The sequence below is a fragment of the Penicillium cinerascens genome, assembly GCF_028974065.1.
Source record: "Penicillium cinerascens strain IBT 15544 chromosome Unknown contig_6_segment0_segment0, whole genome shotgun sequence".
NCBI lineage: Eukaryota > Fungi > Ascomycota > Eurotiomycetes > Eurotiales > Aspergillaceae > Penicillium > Penicillium cinerascens.
Window position 1 is genome coordinate 487,764 of NW_026695295.1, and position 14,191 is coordinate 501,954.

The 14,191-nt window shown below is 48.4% G+C and overlaps 5 protein-coding genes across 5 annotated transcripts; 4 read left to right on the forward strand and 1 right to left on the reverse strand.

The window, feature by feature from the left end:
* Nucleotides 1-762: 762 nt before the first annotated feature.
* On the forward strand, nucleotides 763-2,397 carry N7498_006181 (uncharacterized protein; the record flags this gene model as incomplete). Its single annotated transcript, XM_058453243.1, has 1 exon — nucleotides 763-2,397. One exon carries the CDS (start codon nucleotides 763-765, stop codon nucleotides 2,395-2,397), a length of 1,635 nt encoding a protein of 544 aa, XP_058307434.1.
* Nucleotides 2,398-4,930: 2,533 nt separating this feature from the next.
* N7498_006182 (uncharacterized protein) lies at nucleotides 4,931-6,258 on the forward strand (the record flags this gene model as incomplete). The annotated part of the gene is made up of 4 exons (XM_058453244.1): nucleotides 4,931-5,187; nucleotides 5,239-5,674; nucleotides 5,736-5,927; nucleotides 5,977-6,258. 4 exons carry the CDS (start codon nucleotides 4,931-4,933, stop codon nucleotides 6,256-6,258), a joined length of 1,167 nt encoding a protein of 388 aa, XP_058307435.1.
* Nucleotides 6,259-6,479: 221 nt separating this feature from the next.
* On the reverse strand, nucleotides 6,480-8,233 carry N7498_006183 (indoleamine 2,3-dioxygenase family protein; the record flags this gene model as incomplete). Its single annotated transcript, XM_058453245.1, has 5 exons — nucleotides 6,480-6,695; nucleotides 6,747-7,049; nucleotides 7,100-7,260; nucleotides 7,334-7,650; nucleotides 7,740-8,233. The coding sequence occupies 5 exons, from the start codon at nucleotides 8,231-8,233 to the stop codon at nucleotides 6,480-6,482; spliced, it is 1,491 nt and encodes a 496-aa protein (XP_058307436.1).
* Nucleotides 8,234-10,197: 1,964 nt separating this feature from the next.
* Nucleotides 10,198-11,514, forward strand: N7498_006184 (SDR family oxidoreductase; the record flags this gene model as incomplete). The annotated part of the gene is made up of 2 exons (XM_058453246.1): nucleotides 10,198-10,228; nucleotides 10,280-11,514. 2 exons carry the CDS (start codon nucleotides 10,198-10,200, stop codon nucleotides 11,512-11,514), a joined length of 1,266 nt encoding a protein of 421 aa, XP_058307437.1.
* A 443-nt stretch (nucleotides 11,515-11,957) lies between these two features.
* N7498_006185 (NAD dependent epimerase/dehydratase) lies at nucleotides 11,958-13,293 on the forward strand (the record flags this gene model as incomplete). Its single annotated transcript, XM_058453247.1, has 5 exons — nucleotides 11,958-12,044; nucleotides 12,098-12,342; nucleotides 12,394-12,541; nucleotides 12,599-12,871; nucleotides 12,964-13,293. The coding sequence occupies 5 exons, from the start codon at nucleotides 11,958-11,960 to the stop codon at nucleotides 13,291-13,293; spliced, it is 1,083 nt and encodes a 360-aa protein (XP_058307438.1).
* Nucleotides 13,294-14,191: the final 898 nt, after the last annotated feature.

Sequence of the window (14,191 nt, forward strand, 5' to 3'; positions counted from 1 at the left end):
TTGGAAATCCCCCTACGGCAAAAAGCCTACATGTAGGTGCCGTGGATCATCTCAGACTTATCCTCAACCAAAGAAACAAACGTTAGTCCCCACAATAGTTCTGCCGGCATTTCATGTATGTACATGCCGGCAGAACTATTGTGGGGACTAACGTTTGTTTCTTTGGCACGTGAAGCACTATCGAGTTTACCTCTCCCTCCGTCTCCAGGTCCTCCCAGCAGGGTTGACATGCTATAAAATGCTTCGCCAATCTTCCCCCGAAGCTCTTGCCGCAGGTCTCTGAGCGCAGGACAATCTAGCAGAACATGTGTGATACTTTCCGCTCACCGCACACGCACAGGTCGTCGTCACGGAAGCGGAAGGAGGGGTACAGTTCGTCTCGAAATCGGTGCCACTACTTACACTCTGCGGTTGTTTCTCAGACCCACTTGCCAAGATCCTCTAGTCTACTTTGGGATGTTTGGCGGATTACCCCTATCTAACTATGGAGACGATTTCATATTTTGTAATCGTGACCAGGACTGTAGCCTGTTGTATTCACCTGTATTGACGATACTCCAGACACCTCAATGCCAATCTCGAAATTCATCGTCCCTTGCGCTCTGCCCCACTGCACACCGACATTTAGGGCAGGAGAAGGTTTCTTAGCATTCATATTTGTATTTCCCACTCCCCAGTGGTTTGTAGAGGTCCTTTTGATAGTTTCATACTCAAGTTTCATACAATTTGCGACATCGGTTATATCTGCACAGTACCGTCACAATGGGGGCGGGGCCTGTTCACGAAAAGAGAACCCTCGCGCTTTATCTGGCCTGGGTGGAGGCATGGTGCTCTGTCCGGGAAGCTCAAGCGACTAGTCCGGTGTTAACTAGTATGACGCTTGATGAAGTCTGTCAAATTTTCCGAGAGAAGGACACGAGACTTCCTTCGCTTGAGACAATTGAAAGCGCCGTGATCGTATTCCGAGAGCAGTTTAAACAAGGCAGAATCACCCTGGGCGGCAGTCGACCACCCTCGAATAATCAAATAAATCTTTTGTCTGAGAACTACGACCCCAGAACGCCTTGTGAATGCTGTGGCATCGGCCCCACTTGTGCCTCTTTCGATACCGACTTTGAGACCCTTGCCCAGAATTGCCGATGCAATGCGATCCAAAAGATGTTGGAACTAGTCCGGCTGATAGGTGACAAGCCAGACCAATGGAATGGCCATGGCATTCTCACTCAACAAGCTCTAGAGAAAGCCGCCGTCGAACTGGCACTGTCAAACACCGAATGGCAGAAACCTATAGACTGTCATCCGGGCTCCTGCAAATCCTTGCCAAACGTTTTTGCCCCCGATCGCCGACCAAATCCTCATTGCGACACCCCGGCAGACGTACATCATGCAATGTATCCAACATTTGAGCATATCAAGCTCTGCGCAGACGCTAAATACTATTACTCGATTGCTTGTGGAGGGAGTCTTTGCGATGAGGGTATCTCTAGAGCTCTGGCCGACATGGGAAACGATATCTTGATTGCCGACTACTGCGAGGCTGCAAACGAAGAGAAAATCGCTCTTCTCCAGAAAACCGGTGCAGCAGCGGTGTCCTTTCTCCGACTATGTAATATGGCTGGCTTTATAGCAGACTGGCAGTTTAATGTTGTGGCTGCCAGTGTGCTGCAATTCCGTGCCACGGGCTACTATCGGGACCATGCGCACCCTCGATTACCGCAAGGGCTTTTTGGGTCTAGACAGACAGGGAATAGTGTCCACCGGCATATAGACCTTGGCTTCATGGTAGAGATTGTGTGCTCCTCCCTTGGAACGGGAGAGACGTTCGATAAGCATGTTTATTTCGACATTGTTGAGGCCTGCGCCTTACTCAACGACCTTGTCGATTTCCGCAGCGACACTACTAGGAGACAACGCGAAAATATTGTGTTGAGGGGTATCCGCAAATCCGTATGCCGAAGCTTGAACGACCAAATCTACAGGTGCTATCAGAAAGTACTGGTCAACGTGAGGAAGCAAAAGGTTTCCGCACTGGTCATCATGGCCTTCTGCAACTGGTGTATTTTGGGCTCGCACCATAAGATTTTCGAGCTGCTTCGCGGATTTACAGTTAACCCAGAAAACCCACCCTGCAAATATGATGGGCTGGAGTTGTATGATCAACTTGTTGAAGCTCTTATTCCATATGGGACCTTACGGGAGCATGGCCCACGTCTTGACATGACGCGTGCGGATCTAGACAAACTTTATTGTCTGTACAGGGCGGACTCCGAGACTCATATCGCCTGGCTGGCTGATTCCACGCGTATTTTACTCGACCCTCGCCATTGTCGGCCAATCGTTGACGCAATACATTTTGAGTGGAATGGATCGATCGGGGACTTGAACTATTGCCCGTGATATTACATTTCCCAATTTTTTGGCTTATCTGAGTGACTATAGATAGAACGCGTTGATTTTTATCCGTGATATGATAGAATGTCAACTCAATCTGATTTCAAGTAAACACCCAGATTTTCACTTAGATAACCGCGTGTTCGCGGGTTAATGACGATTTCTTTTGAAAGTTCTAGCCACTATAGGCCGTTCACACACTTTCCCGATATGACTCATGTGATATTGGCAGTAAGGTATCGTCAGCAAGGTACCGTCTACGCGCCGATACAGGAAGATTGATATTTCATATCTATTTTATAGTTATATGGACGTGATGCCTAAATCGATATTACTGAGGGCCCCTTCCTCCTATAAATGCCTCACGAGAGTCAGTTGCTTGCCTCTGTAGGTAGCTCGTCGTCTCTCACGCAGTTAAGTCTCAATTTCTTCCTCCCGACTTCCCTCTGTACATAGAATCTACTACAATATAGATATATTGCCTCCCTATAAAGGAGCGCGGATGGGCCCTATCTGACCCTACGGTCTATGACCGCAGCGACAGGTGACCCGTTATGGCCAAACTACACTCTTCTTGCTCCTCTTAACTGAGTGAGGTCACCAATAAAATGCACTTTCTATTTTTGAGGGGTTTTAAAAGCAAATCAACTTCAGCCCTATTACACTGTAGTTGTAACCTCACACACCGCTTGTTCTCGTTCTGTGGCAGGTTATTTAGACGTGGGTCAAGCGAGACCGCCACCTCATTTAATTTCGGCGTCTCCACGCCACATTCTGATATAGATAGTTTCTCTTTCTGGACAGCCTGCGTTTATGTTACTACCGTGGAATTCTGAGCTCATATCTACATGAAACATTGCACCCCTTGGAGCACCTTGCTGCAGCGATGTCTAAGATCTGGCAAACTTCAACATCAGCACCTGAAACTCCTTACGTATATGACGTTGCGATAGATATTGCTAGGAACAGGCCCTGCTAAGCACATTGGTGAGCGGCGCGGCAATTGGACTTGCATGCCAAATCGCTGCAGGCTGCGACACATCGGTTGTTGGCTGTGTTGCAGATGAAGTATGGGAGGGTCAGGGGGTACTGGGAGACGTTGGGGGAGACGCCATTGCTGCAGACGCAGCTGTAGGTGAGAGTTTCCTGTATCGAGATAATTCAGTCAGACGGTGGTTGATAGGGTTTGGGTACCAAGGGATTCTGAGGTTTACCGCGTCACATGTACTGTACAAAGCAGCAATTAAATACTGAGACCGGTAGCAGATTGCCATTGAGTTGTAAAAAATGAACTTATTTTCAAACCAATTTATCCTAGTTTAAAGAAGCCTTCGAAGAGAGAGTAATTTTTAGGGCTAGTATTTCCGCGAGAAAATGAGCAAAAATCATTAGTTATTCAGCGTAGATCGGTGCGTGCCGTAATGGGTGCGTGTACGGCAAAGATCATCGGTTGATGTGACGGCTCGGGTTCGGACCCGCTTACTTCTAGGTTCACGGCCTTGAAGATTTTCCTTGTTTCTAGATGGCTCAGCCGCTTCCCTGATAGATCTCCGGTGATGGCCTATTGTGAGAGAAAAGTCTTAGGTGAGCTGAGTGGACGTTTGGAACGAAGGGCTGTGTATAGAAATAGAATTACAGAGATCGCAACAGCCAACGTGGTGGCATCTAAGGACACCAAAAATACCATTAACAGCAGAGCTATAAATGCAAGAAAGAATGACAGAGGTTTTCTTGCGGATCTACCGTCCTGATTCAGGATCCCTCGATGCTAGCGCCTTTGATACACCCTTTCCTCCACATCGTCGTATTCGGGTTGGGATTGAGTTTGTAATTTTACTAGTGCGCCCGGGGAATATTCAGCACCCCGTTATGGCTGATTTCCGGGCCCCGGCTGAGCGGGTCCCAGAAAAAGTTGACCGGGTCCCAGAAAATCCTAGGTCCCGCCCAGCAGTAGAGTGCGCCAAAACCCACAGAACCGCAATTGTTTTGGTTTTGGCGCAGTCTAAGAGTAGTATTTAGCGAATCCTAGTAGAAGGAATATAGAAAAATAGATTGAAACTATAGGGACTAGATAATAATAGGCGAATAAGAGGGATTGTTATAAATAGCGCTTCCCAGGGACGCCAATCTAATCGGCCCATCTAGGCACAGGGGTAGAATTAGAAGAGATTAAGGAATGGGAAGATATGTGTACAACCAGACACAGTTGAACCACACAGAGAATTCTTTACGCGAGTGAGACCGATCAAATACGGAGCAATTGCATTCATAAGAATAATGATATGAAGGGAATTATAGGAAGTAACGCTCGCGATTTGGCTACGGATTCCTCACCTCTAGTGGGAGCGGTGAGAATTCTGCGCGTCGGTACGCGTGTCGATAGTCAACGTGAGGTTCCACCATTCTTTCCCCCGCAATAAGGTTTGTTGTGGCCTTGCCGTTAGCGTTTCTTTACTGTAGCTCCATCTCTGCTTTTATTTCTTCAATGTTCTAATGTCTCCCGATCCGCACCCGGACCTGGGAATGCTCGGTCGCCGCAATGCGAGACACAGTGTCCTCGGACGCGCACAACTTCCATAATGACCCCTATGCAAAACTACCATTGCCTCAGAATCGCCGGTACATTGAGCTTGACGACTTCTCAAGGCCCGGATCGCCCACGCCCGTCCTGAACGGCAACCTGCTCTCTGCTTCTGGCAAGCGCCGGTCCAGAGTGTATTTCCCTAATACCCTATGGACACGTGCCTTTTTTGCAACGGTGATCATCGAGACGATCGCTACCGTTGCGATCGAAACGTAGGATCCCGCACACCGCCTATCGCGTCACTGCTAACGTGTTGTGAAAAGCTGGGTCTTCATCAATATCTCCCAACACCTCACCCACCTGGGCAAAACCGACGGCTCGCTGCGTCTCCGCTCCTTCCTCGGCCTCTACATCTTCGCCCTCCTTTACGAACTCGGTCTCTCCTACGATGCGCTGCGCCGCAAGAATACATTCCAGCTCGTCGGACTATGCGTGTGTAACTTGGGTCTCTTGACGTATGGAATTATCCAGATTTCAGAAATCAAAGACACGGTTACCAAACTCGCTAAGAATGGCGTCCTTAGCAACGACATCATTGACAAGTATCATATCGAGCTTTTGCTTGTCCCGATTATATTGGGCGTTGCCGCGGTAGTCATGATGGGTATTACCTGGAAGTTGAGGGCGGAGTTCTCATGGTCGATTTATAAGGATATCAGTGCGGATTTGAGGATGAATCGGAGGTACTATATTTATCAGGTTCGAACCGTCTTCCTTTCAGGATCGCTGTGATAATTGTGGCTGATGGTTTCATCGTTAGGTATACATCGCCCTGCTGAAATTCGACTTCTTTTTCATTTTCGGAAGTCAGCTTCAGGTTCTCCTCGCCGTGGGTGTCATCGATGATGATTTCATCACCAATGCTGCTATGGTTCCCATTGCCATTATGGCATTGGCCTTGGCTGCGCGCTTCTGTCGGAATGAGAAGACCAAGTCCATGGCTTTTCCGATAGTAAGTCTTCCGTCATCATCTATCTTTGTTTACAATCTAACTCTCATAGATCTGCATGTGCGGTCTGATTGCCAGTCTGGTCAAGACTCTGCTGAAGTTGTACGGCACAAGCGATAATGATGGATTGAGCTCTTACCAGGTCTCCTTGGGCTTGTTTGCATCAATAGCTATCTTGTTGCTGGTGTTCACGATCGTCAACTCGGTTCTTTGTATCCTTAACTTCAACAAGGGGCTGAAGGATCATATTGATAACCTCCGCGGGGGTAAGCCGGTTGCGGATCTGGAGGGCGCTGCAGCCCAGGAACCAAAGTCACGCTTTGTATTAAACTAAACACTAAAAGATAACTTCTGATGATTTATTCCAAGGGCATATGACGGTTAATAAGAAATGTGTGAATGGATACTGATTATATCACCCACGAGCCAGCAATTTAATCTCGGCATATTACCTACGACCATACCATACTTGGCAAATGGAATCCATCATGAAATTGCCAAATCAAACAAGGAAAGTCGTAATGCTCTATACACAAAAAGAAAACTTGAACATTTTTAAACACCACGCTCCTGGCACCATCGCTCAACTTCCTTGGCCAATTTTTCTCTCTGGTCGCGCACAAGCTCCATCATAGGCTCAACCTGCTTCCGGTGCGAGGCAATCAAATCCTCATGTCCTTCCACAATAGTAACACCCTCCTTAGGCGCAAGGTGGGTATCATAGATAGTAACCATGAGATCCATGACGGCAGAAAGCTGGTTGGGAAGCCACTAGAACAATCCGTTAGTAACTGCGTAGAAAATGTGACTGGATATACTCACAGTAACGATGGGACTTCCACCAGTAGCAGTAGGGTGAGGCGTGCGACGAATGATGTACTCGCGGGCAAAGAGCCAGTGGCGCCAGCGGAAGCTGCGAACATGGTTCAATGTCTTCAGGAACAGAACGGCTGTCTCGGAGTCTTGGACTGCGTATTTCTGGACGCCGATCTCCTCGGACTTTTCGCGAATGTAGGTAAGGAATTCACGGTGGGGAAGGGGGCGGTAGGCACGGAACTCGTGGAGGATTTTGGTTAGGGGGGTTGAGGGCATGGGGATCTCGCAAAGGTGGTCGAGAAGGGGAATCTTTTGGTTGGTTAGTTAACGATTAATACAAAGTGAAGTGGAATACATACGATGCTGTCGTTGGCGCCACTCTCGCCGCGGAAGTGGAGAGGCTTGTTGTCTTCGACGCCATCGTAGATCACGCCGTTGGGGAACATAGATTGGTTGGTGATTCCGAAGATGAAGACACGGAAGGAGAGGTACTCGGATGGCTTGGAGTTTGCCCACATGGCTGTATGTTGTGTTAGCATATTTCAATAATAGTGAAGAGGCGTTGTTGAGATATCAGGTTGAGGATGACATACTCTCCATAGAGGCCTCGATTTTCTCCATGGCGCGGAGGATCTCGCGGAAGCCATCGTTGATATCCTCACGCTGACCATGCTGCTCAATGTTATCAACCACACGTAGAGCACCGCTGATGAGAGCACCGGTCTCCTTGACCATATCAACATGGGTCAGGATGAAGCCTGCCTCGGAGCTCTTGGGGTCAAGACCACGCTCGAATCCACGGATCAAACGCAGGTTGGAGTACTCCTCCAGGCCCTTGGAGTGGTCTGCAAGGGTATAGTTGAAGAGAGCATATGAGGCAGCATAAGACATGAATGGAGGAAGGTCCAGACTAAGTTAAGGGTCAGCAGGGTTCAACATCTATACACATCCGGAGGGGGTGGGTATGCAAGAGTATAAGATGGAAAGGCAAGGACTTACATCTGAGCACACAGGTACATAGGACGAGCAACACACTTGGGCAAGAAGTCCCGACCAAGTCCGTATCCTTTGTCCTCATTCTTGTTCCAGTTCTCCCAGCAGGGCTCAAGCAGGTACGACGAGGCCACGAAAGTGTAGTCCCGGAAGACGGCAGCGATGTTGAACTTGTCCGGGGAGCCATCAGACATAACAAGCTTCTTGACCTCATCAGTCAGATCGGGGAGCTCCGTCTCGACAACAGGCCCAAGCTCATACGTTGCCAGTAGACCGGGCTTCCCGTCGAGCTTGACGACAGGAAGGCGTTCCACTAGAGTCTGAAGAGGCTTGAAGACCTCGGGGAGTTCTGTAGGGGCAGTGGCATAGGGCATGAAGCCAGTAGAGGTAGTGATAGTGAAGGGGTCCAGCCCATGGGACATGGATGAAGGGTCATCATGGACATGAGGGAACTTCTTCAGGGTAGTAGGGGAGGGGTAGGGCACTTGAGTTCGAGTCATGATGATAGACGACGATGACCAATTATTTGGGACAAATAAGGATCAAAGGTTCAAGTAGATGGATGGTAATATGTGCCACAGGCAGGGGGGCGGTAGGTATTTAGGAGTATGAGGGCTTAGACCAAGGTAAGAGACTAAGTCAGGAACCAAGGAAGCAAAGGAAATGGGCCAAAAAAGAAGAAGAAAGATTTCAGGCTTCTTTGGAGATGAAAGAAGAACAGAATGATCGAGGATTTGGGCGGGAAAGGAGGCGATTCTTATAATACTCAGAGGCCGGTATCAATTCCGGCCTCATTCCCACCATTACCAAAGAGAACGCAACATAGCGTGGATCCGGTGACATCGGGCGTTTAGCTTTGTTCGAAGGTTCTGCGAGGTTCTGCAAAGGAAAAATGGGTCATGCATAGACACCCTACGTCAAAAAAAGAGATTCCAGCATCACTAACAGTTCAAGATGTTCTATACAGATGCCCAGCGGAGAAGGGCAGCCAGGGGTCACGGGGATGCGCTAAGCCTCTTCCAGCAGTGTATAAAGAAGCCGCAAAGTCATCTTTACCAAGGATTGGGGCTCTCCGTGAGTAATCAATACCCCATGATAGGTCTCTAGATGTCTGAATGGGCAAATTTTGCCACGTTTGTCCGAGAATAGGGGCAAATAGACATGCTTTTCCTCACAGAGGTCCTTTTGTTCGCTCTATATTTCACCCAGTGCCAAGACTTGGCGCCCGGTTCCTGGATTTCTATTGGATGATAAGGTACAGATAGGCTTTATTAGCGCACGGAGGCCGGAATTCAGCCGGCCTCCGATTGTAACCGGCCTTGGGTGGGTGCGTCGGGCGGATCCGGTATCTTCTGTGCATTGTACAACATGGCGATTTTACCGACTGACTATGACTAGTATATAGCCTGAAAGCTTGATATTGTTCAGAGTTCGCTTTTCAAGCTCAATGGATGCCTTTGAGATATCTCTTTTCCATTCCTTACATTAGTTTTCGAAATCAGCTATACCGTCATACTGTTACTATGTACTTGGAGGACTCTTCGTACGGGAGTGATAGTATTGAAAAATGCGTGACCCCCATCCATCCACTCATGAGGGATGAAGCGTTCAACATTCCTCGTCAAAGTTTAGAGCGGTATCCTCCCGAACGTGGTCCAAGTCTAAATGTTCTATCCAGCTACTGTACCAGTCCAGGAACTCGACAATGATGTCGAATCTCGGCTTCTGTCCGTAAACCGTCACCAATTCCAGTTTGGAAGTCAGCTCGCACTTCCAAGCATCATGCGTATAAGCCTCCACGGAGGATCCTTCGTAAAGACAATCGCGGCCAGTTGCCTGTATGTTCGCGGGCGCCTAAATCCCCTCCATGATCGGTTGGTCACAATAACCGATCACGAGGACAGGTATGAGGTCTAGGTGTCTTCAAATGGCAGGTCAGAGGCGGAATCGCGCAATGGTGCATCCGTGGTTCTGCAAGAAATGCCCCGCGCTTCAGTTGCCTAGAAGACCATCGCTGGACTGCAAATGTCCCGGTCCGTCCGTCAAAGTCGTCGATCCGCCACCAAAGCCATGGCTACGGGAATACCGTCCTGGTGTTTGTTGGTTAAGAATGCTCTCACCAGGTGTATCTTGAATGCCTAGCGCGTTCGGAGTTTGGAGAGGGGTTCGCTGTTACGACAATATGCCTCCATCGCACTCCAAGGCCATGGTGGAGAGATCTGCTTTGATTTGTACTTACCACAACTTTCTTTTGTTTTCGCTATCGTCGACCGTAATAGCCCGGGGCTTAGTGAATAGAACTTGAAAGTATGTTGTTAAAATAAGCATTACGTCAAAACCGTCCTGTCCTCTAAATACGCTTAAGATACAGCGGTGACGTAAGATATCGACAGCCTATAAAACTCATCCTTTTACCTAGTTAGTCCCGGAGGATCAAACTTCAGAATCATTCATTTCATTGACAATGTCTTCTGCTTTGGTTACAGGCGCCACCGGTATCTCCACATCTTTGTCAATTAAATCTGTGAAGCTAACAATATGAACAGGCATGACCGGGAGCGCCATTATTCACCATCTGATCAAAGATGGCTCCTATGAGAAAGTCTACTCATTCTCTCGGCGCAATCCTGGTAACCAGCACCCGAAGGTCCAACATGTTCCCATGGACCTTCAGAGCTCGGTAGAGGCCATGGCACACAGCCTCAATGGAGTCTCTGCAGAATATATCTACTTCTGTGCTTATCTCGCGCGCGATGATCCAACGGAATTGTTGCATGTAAACGTGACGCTTCTGAGCAACTTTCTTCAAGCCCTCAAAGCTACTGGAGCCGACAAAAAGATCAAGCGCTTTATCCTCACTTGTGGCTTCAAACAGTACGGCGTCCACCTCGGACAGGCCAAACAGCCTTTCCTGGAAGACGACCCTCTGCTGGAGAATATAGAAGGGGTCAGTTGGCCTCCTAACTTCTACTACGAGCAACAAAGAGTACTTACTGAAGCCGCCGCCAAAGGCGGCTGGGAATGGATCGCCACGCTGCCCGAGGACGTGCTTGGGTATGCGCGGGGAAACTTCATGAACGAGGCCTCCTCCATTGGGCTCTACTGTGCTGTGAGCAAAGCTTTGCCAGGATCCGAGCTGCCGTTCCCGGGTAGCAAGGCCAATTACTTCACGTTCAACTGCTGGACATCGGCAAACCTACACGCCAAATTCTGCCTCTGGGCAGCGAAGGCCCCCGGCGCAGGCAATAACATCTTCAACGTGATGAACGGCGACACAGAATCCTTTCAAAACCTGTGGCCTCATCTGGCTACCCGATTTGGATGCAAGATCCCAGACCCGATGTTCCCTAACGGTGGCGTGCTGAATACTAAGGGGTACAGCTCCTACGAGTCGTTGACGATTCCCCTGCAGAACAGGCCGCCTCTCCAGGCGAGTGCATCGTCCCTGGGTCTCTCGTCGGATCCTTTGGTGAAAAAATCCCCCGAACTCTTCCTCCAGGTGGACCCTGAGAAGTGGGCGCGTCGAGAGGACGTGAATGAGGCTTGGGCTAGCCTGAGAGACAAGTACAATCTTGACCAAAAGGCCTGGGATGAGGCAACCTGGGATTTTCTAGTTTTGACCATGGGCCGGGACTGGAGCTGTGTGGCGAGTATGAGCAAGGCCCGGAAGCTAGGATGGACAGGGTATGCGGATACGTGGGAGGAGCTGGAAGATACCTTCCGAGAACTGGAAGAAGGGGGAGTATTACCGCCCGCAGAGCAGCTCCGTCGCGACTTTTAGCCCATTTTCTAAAAGTTTCTGCGTAGCTCAAAATGTATGATTTTGTTTTACATTTCTTAAATTTCCATTTCAAGTCAATTCAACCCAGAAAGTTAGTCTTCTCATCGGTAATACCAGTAGGATACCAATAAATGGCAAGTGGCAATAGGCTGATGTTTCCTGATTAACATCATGTTGATGTTGTAGGGATGATGCAACCAAAAACATCCAAGTCGACGTGGATGATGTCACGCTTATTCTCGATCGATCGATTATCTCCCGCCACATTCAGCAGGCCAAAGTGCTTCTGAGAAAATAAAGCGTCATTTGCTATCCGTTAGGTTCCAAGGTTCTCCCATTATTTGGTTGTTATATATTGAGTGCGTTCGTCCTATCCCGAAATCATAAAGGATCATGATCTAGTGAAAACGTCCTCAACAATATTTTTCTATCTGCTTCTCGCAATGTCAAGTGCCGAAAAGAACCCACACGTCTTGCTGACGGGCGCCAATGGCTTCGTGGCCTCTCACGTCCTGGCGATCCTGCTGAATGTGGGCAAATTTCGTTCGTTCTCCTGGATGCCAGCTGGCTGATTAACCAGTAGCGTGGATACGCCGTGACTGCAACGGTGCGCTCCCAAGAAAAAGCGGACGATATCATCAAAACACATCCATCTTGGAAAAACAAAGTGAATTTTGCAATCGTCGCTGATTTCACGTCAGCAAAACCTTTCCACCATCTCTTCAAGAGCCCAAAGACGCCTTTTAACTATGTGATCCACACGGCATCTCCTTTGAAGTTCGAGGTGTCTGATATCCAAAAAGAGATGATCGAGCCTGCGGAAAAGGGGTAAGATGACCGTCAAAACGTTCCATTATGGGTTACAGCTCACATTTCAAGAACCACCGAGATCTTAAAGGCTGCGCACCAGCATGGTGGTACCGCGTTAAAGCGTTTCGTTCTCTTGGGAAGTGCCGTATCCGTGCTTAACTCCTTCGAAGACATGTCCAAGGAAGGCAAGCCGTACACGGAGGAGGATTGGAACCCGGTAAAGATTGCTGGCGTCTGCTTGATTAATATATTCTTTTTATCTGACCCGGTACAGGTGACGGCTGAGCAAGCCATTGACAGAAATGATCCCGTCTTGGGATACAACGTGTCCAAGACAAGAGCCGAGGCTGCTGCATGGAATTTCATGAAGCAGAGTACTACCTCCTTTGACCTGGCCGTAATCAATCCGGACATCATCACCGGTCCAATGATTCACCCGATCTCAGGCCCTGAATCTATTAATCAGACCAATCATTTTGCCATAGCGAGCTTTATTGATGGAACTCACAAGGAGATTGAAGGTGTAACCTTCCCTTTCTACCACTTTGTAAGTTGTCCACCAGAGCTTACATTCTTGTCGTCTGGCAAGATGTAAACTGAAACCGAGACAAATTGGCTCCTATGCTTACATACATCCAGGTGGATGTTCGAGACGTGGCCCGGAGCCTTGTAGATGCGCTGGAAAACCCCTCGGCGGCAAACCATCGGATTCTCCTCATTTCAGGTCTCATATCACCCCAACTAGTAGCCAACGCCATCCGCAAGAACTTCCCTGCTCTTGCCAGCCGCGTCCCCAAGGGCAATCCCCCCCAGATCTTACCTCCTGGAGTTCATCCCACGGGATGGGATATGCGCGAGAGTCTGAGAATCCTCGCCGACGGTACCAAGGAGGGTAAGTGGGAGTACATTGACCTGGAAACCAGTGTCGTTGATACTGTTGAGTCGATGATAAAGAATTCTGTCATTTAGTAATTCTGTATTGGCGTTGTTTATGCAATCTCAAAGCTTGAGAAGTCGGAATCTGAAAACAAGTACATGTGACGGCGCTTTTTACCGGCCCGAGCGGCGAGAATGCATAATGCAAAAAAGAGCACCATTGGTTACAGAGTAGGCTCATGTCTACTGTAAAAGTATTAATTTAAATACAGTTGTTCGTGCATTTTCATGTATATGTTTCTTTATCTGAACTTTCGTCTTTCTTCGAAAACAATACAGATAGTTCTCCTCTGCGAGTCATATAAGTCGCTATCTCCGTCGATATTCTCTCAAGCAAAGACATTATTTTCGTGTACGAGTCTTCAGACGGAAAGCAATTTGCATCAACATAGAAGTTTCCAAACGCAGCTACTGAGCTCGACCCTTATTCTTTAAACTTCGCCTTCCAATGAGCCAAAATGCGTCGAAGACCGCGATAGAATGGCATCCTGGGTTCAAACAGCAAGTGCCCCGATGAGTCCTTTCGTCCAAAAAGTGTCTTCAAGGAAGAGAATATCCCACAGTCATTGTCAAAACCGCTTGGTCGGAGCCTGAATCAAGGCCCAAGAATGATGCTGCGCGCTGGTTATTACTCTCCAACAACGAGATGCAAGCCGTGATCTCTATCCACGTGGATCGCAATGAAGCTATCACCACCAAGAGATGGGGTAAGCAAAGCGACCAAGCTATTGTGTAAGAGGAGACTTGCATCTTTCTCTCAAACAAGCTCAGTGCAGTTTTCTGGTGGAAACACCGGCCACATCTTTCTTCCGATATAATTTATTCGAGAATAGAGGCGAGTTGTTGTTGTGTTATAATACATCAGGGTATATCGTACAAGACACCATCTATATACACGTGCATCGCAGAAGATTCAAACTCCTAAAGCCAG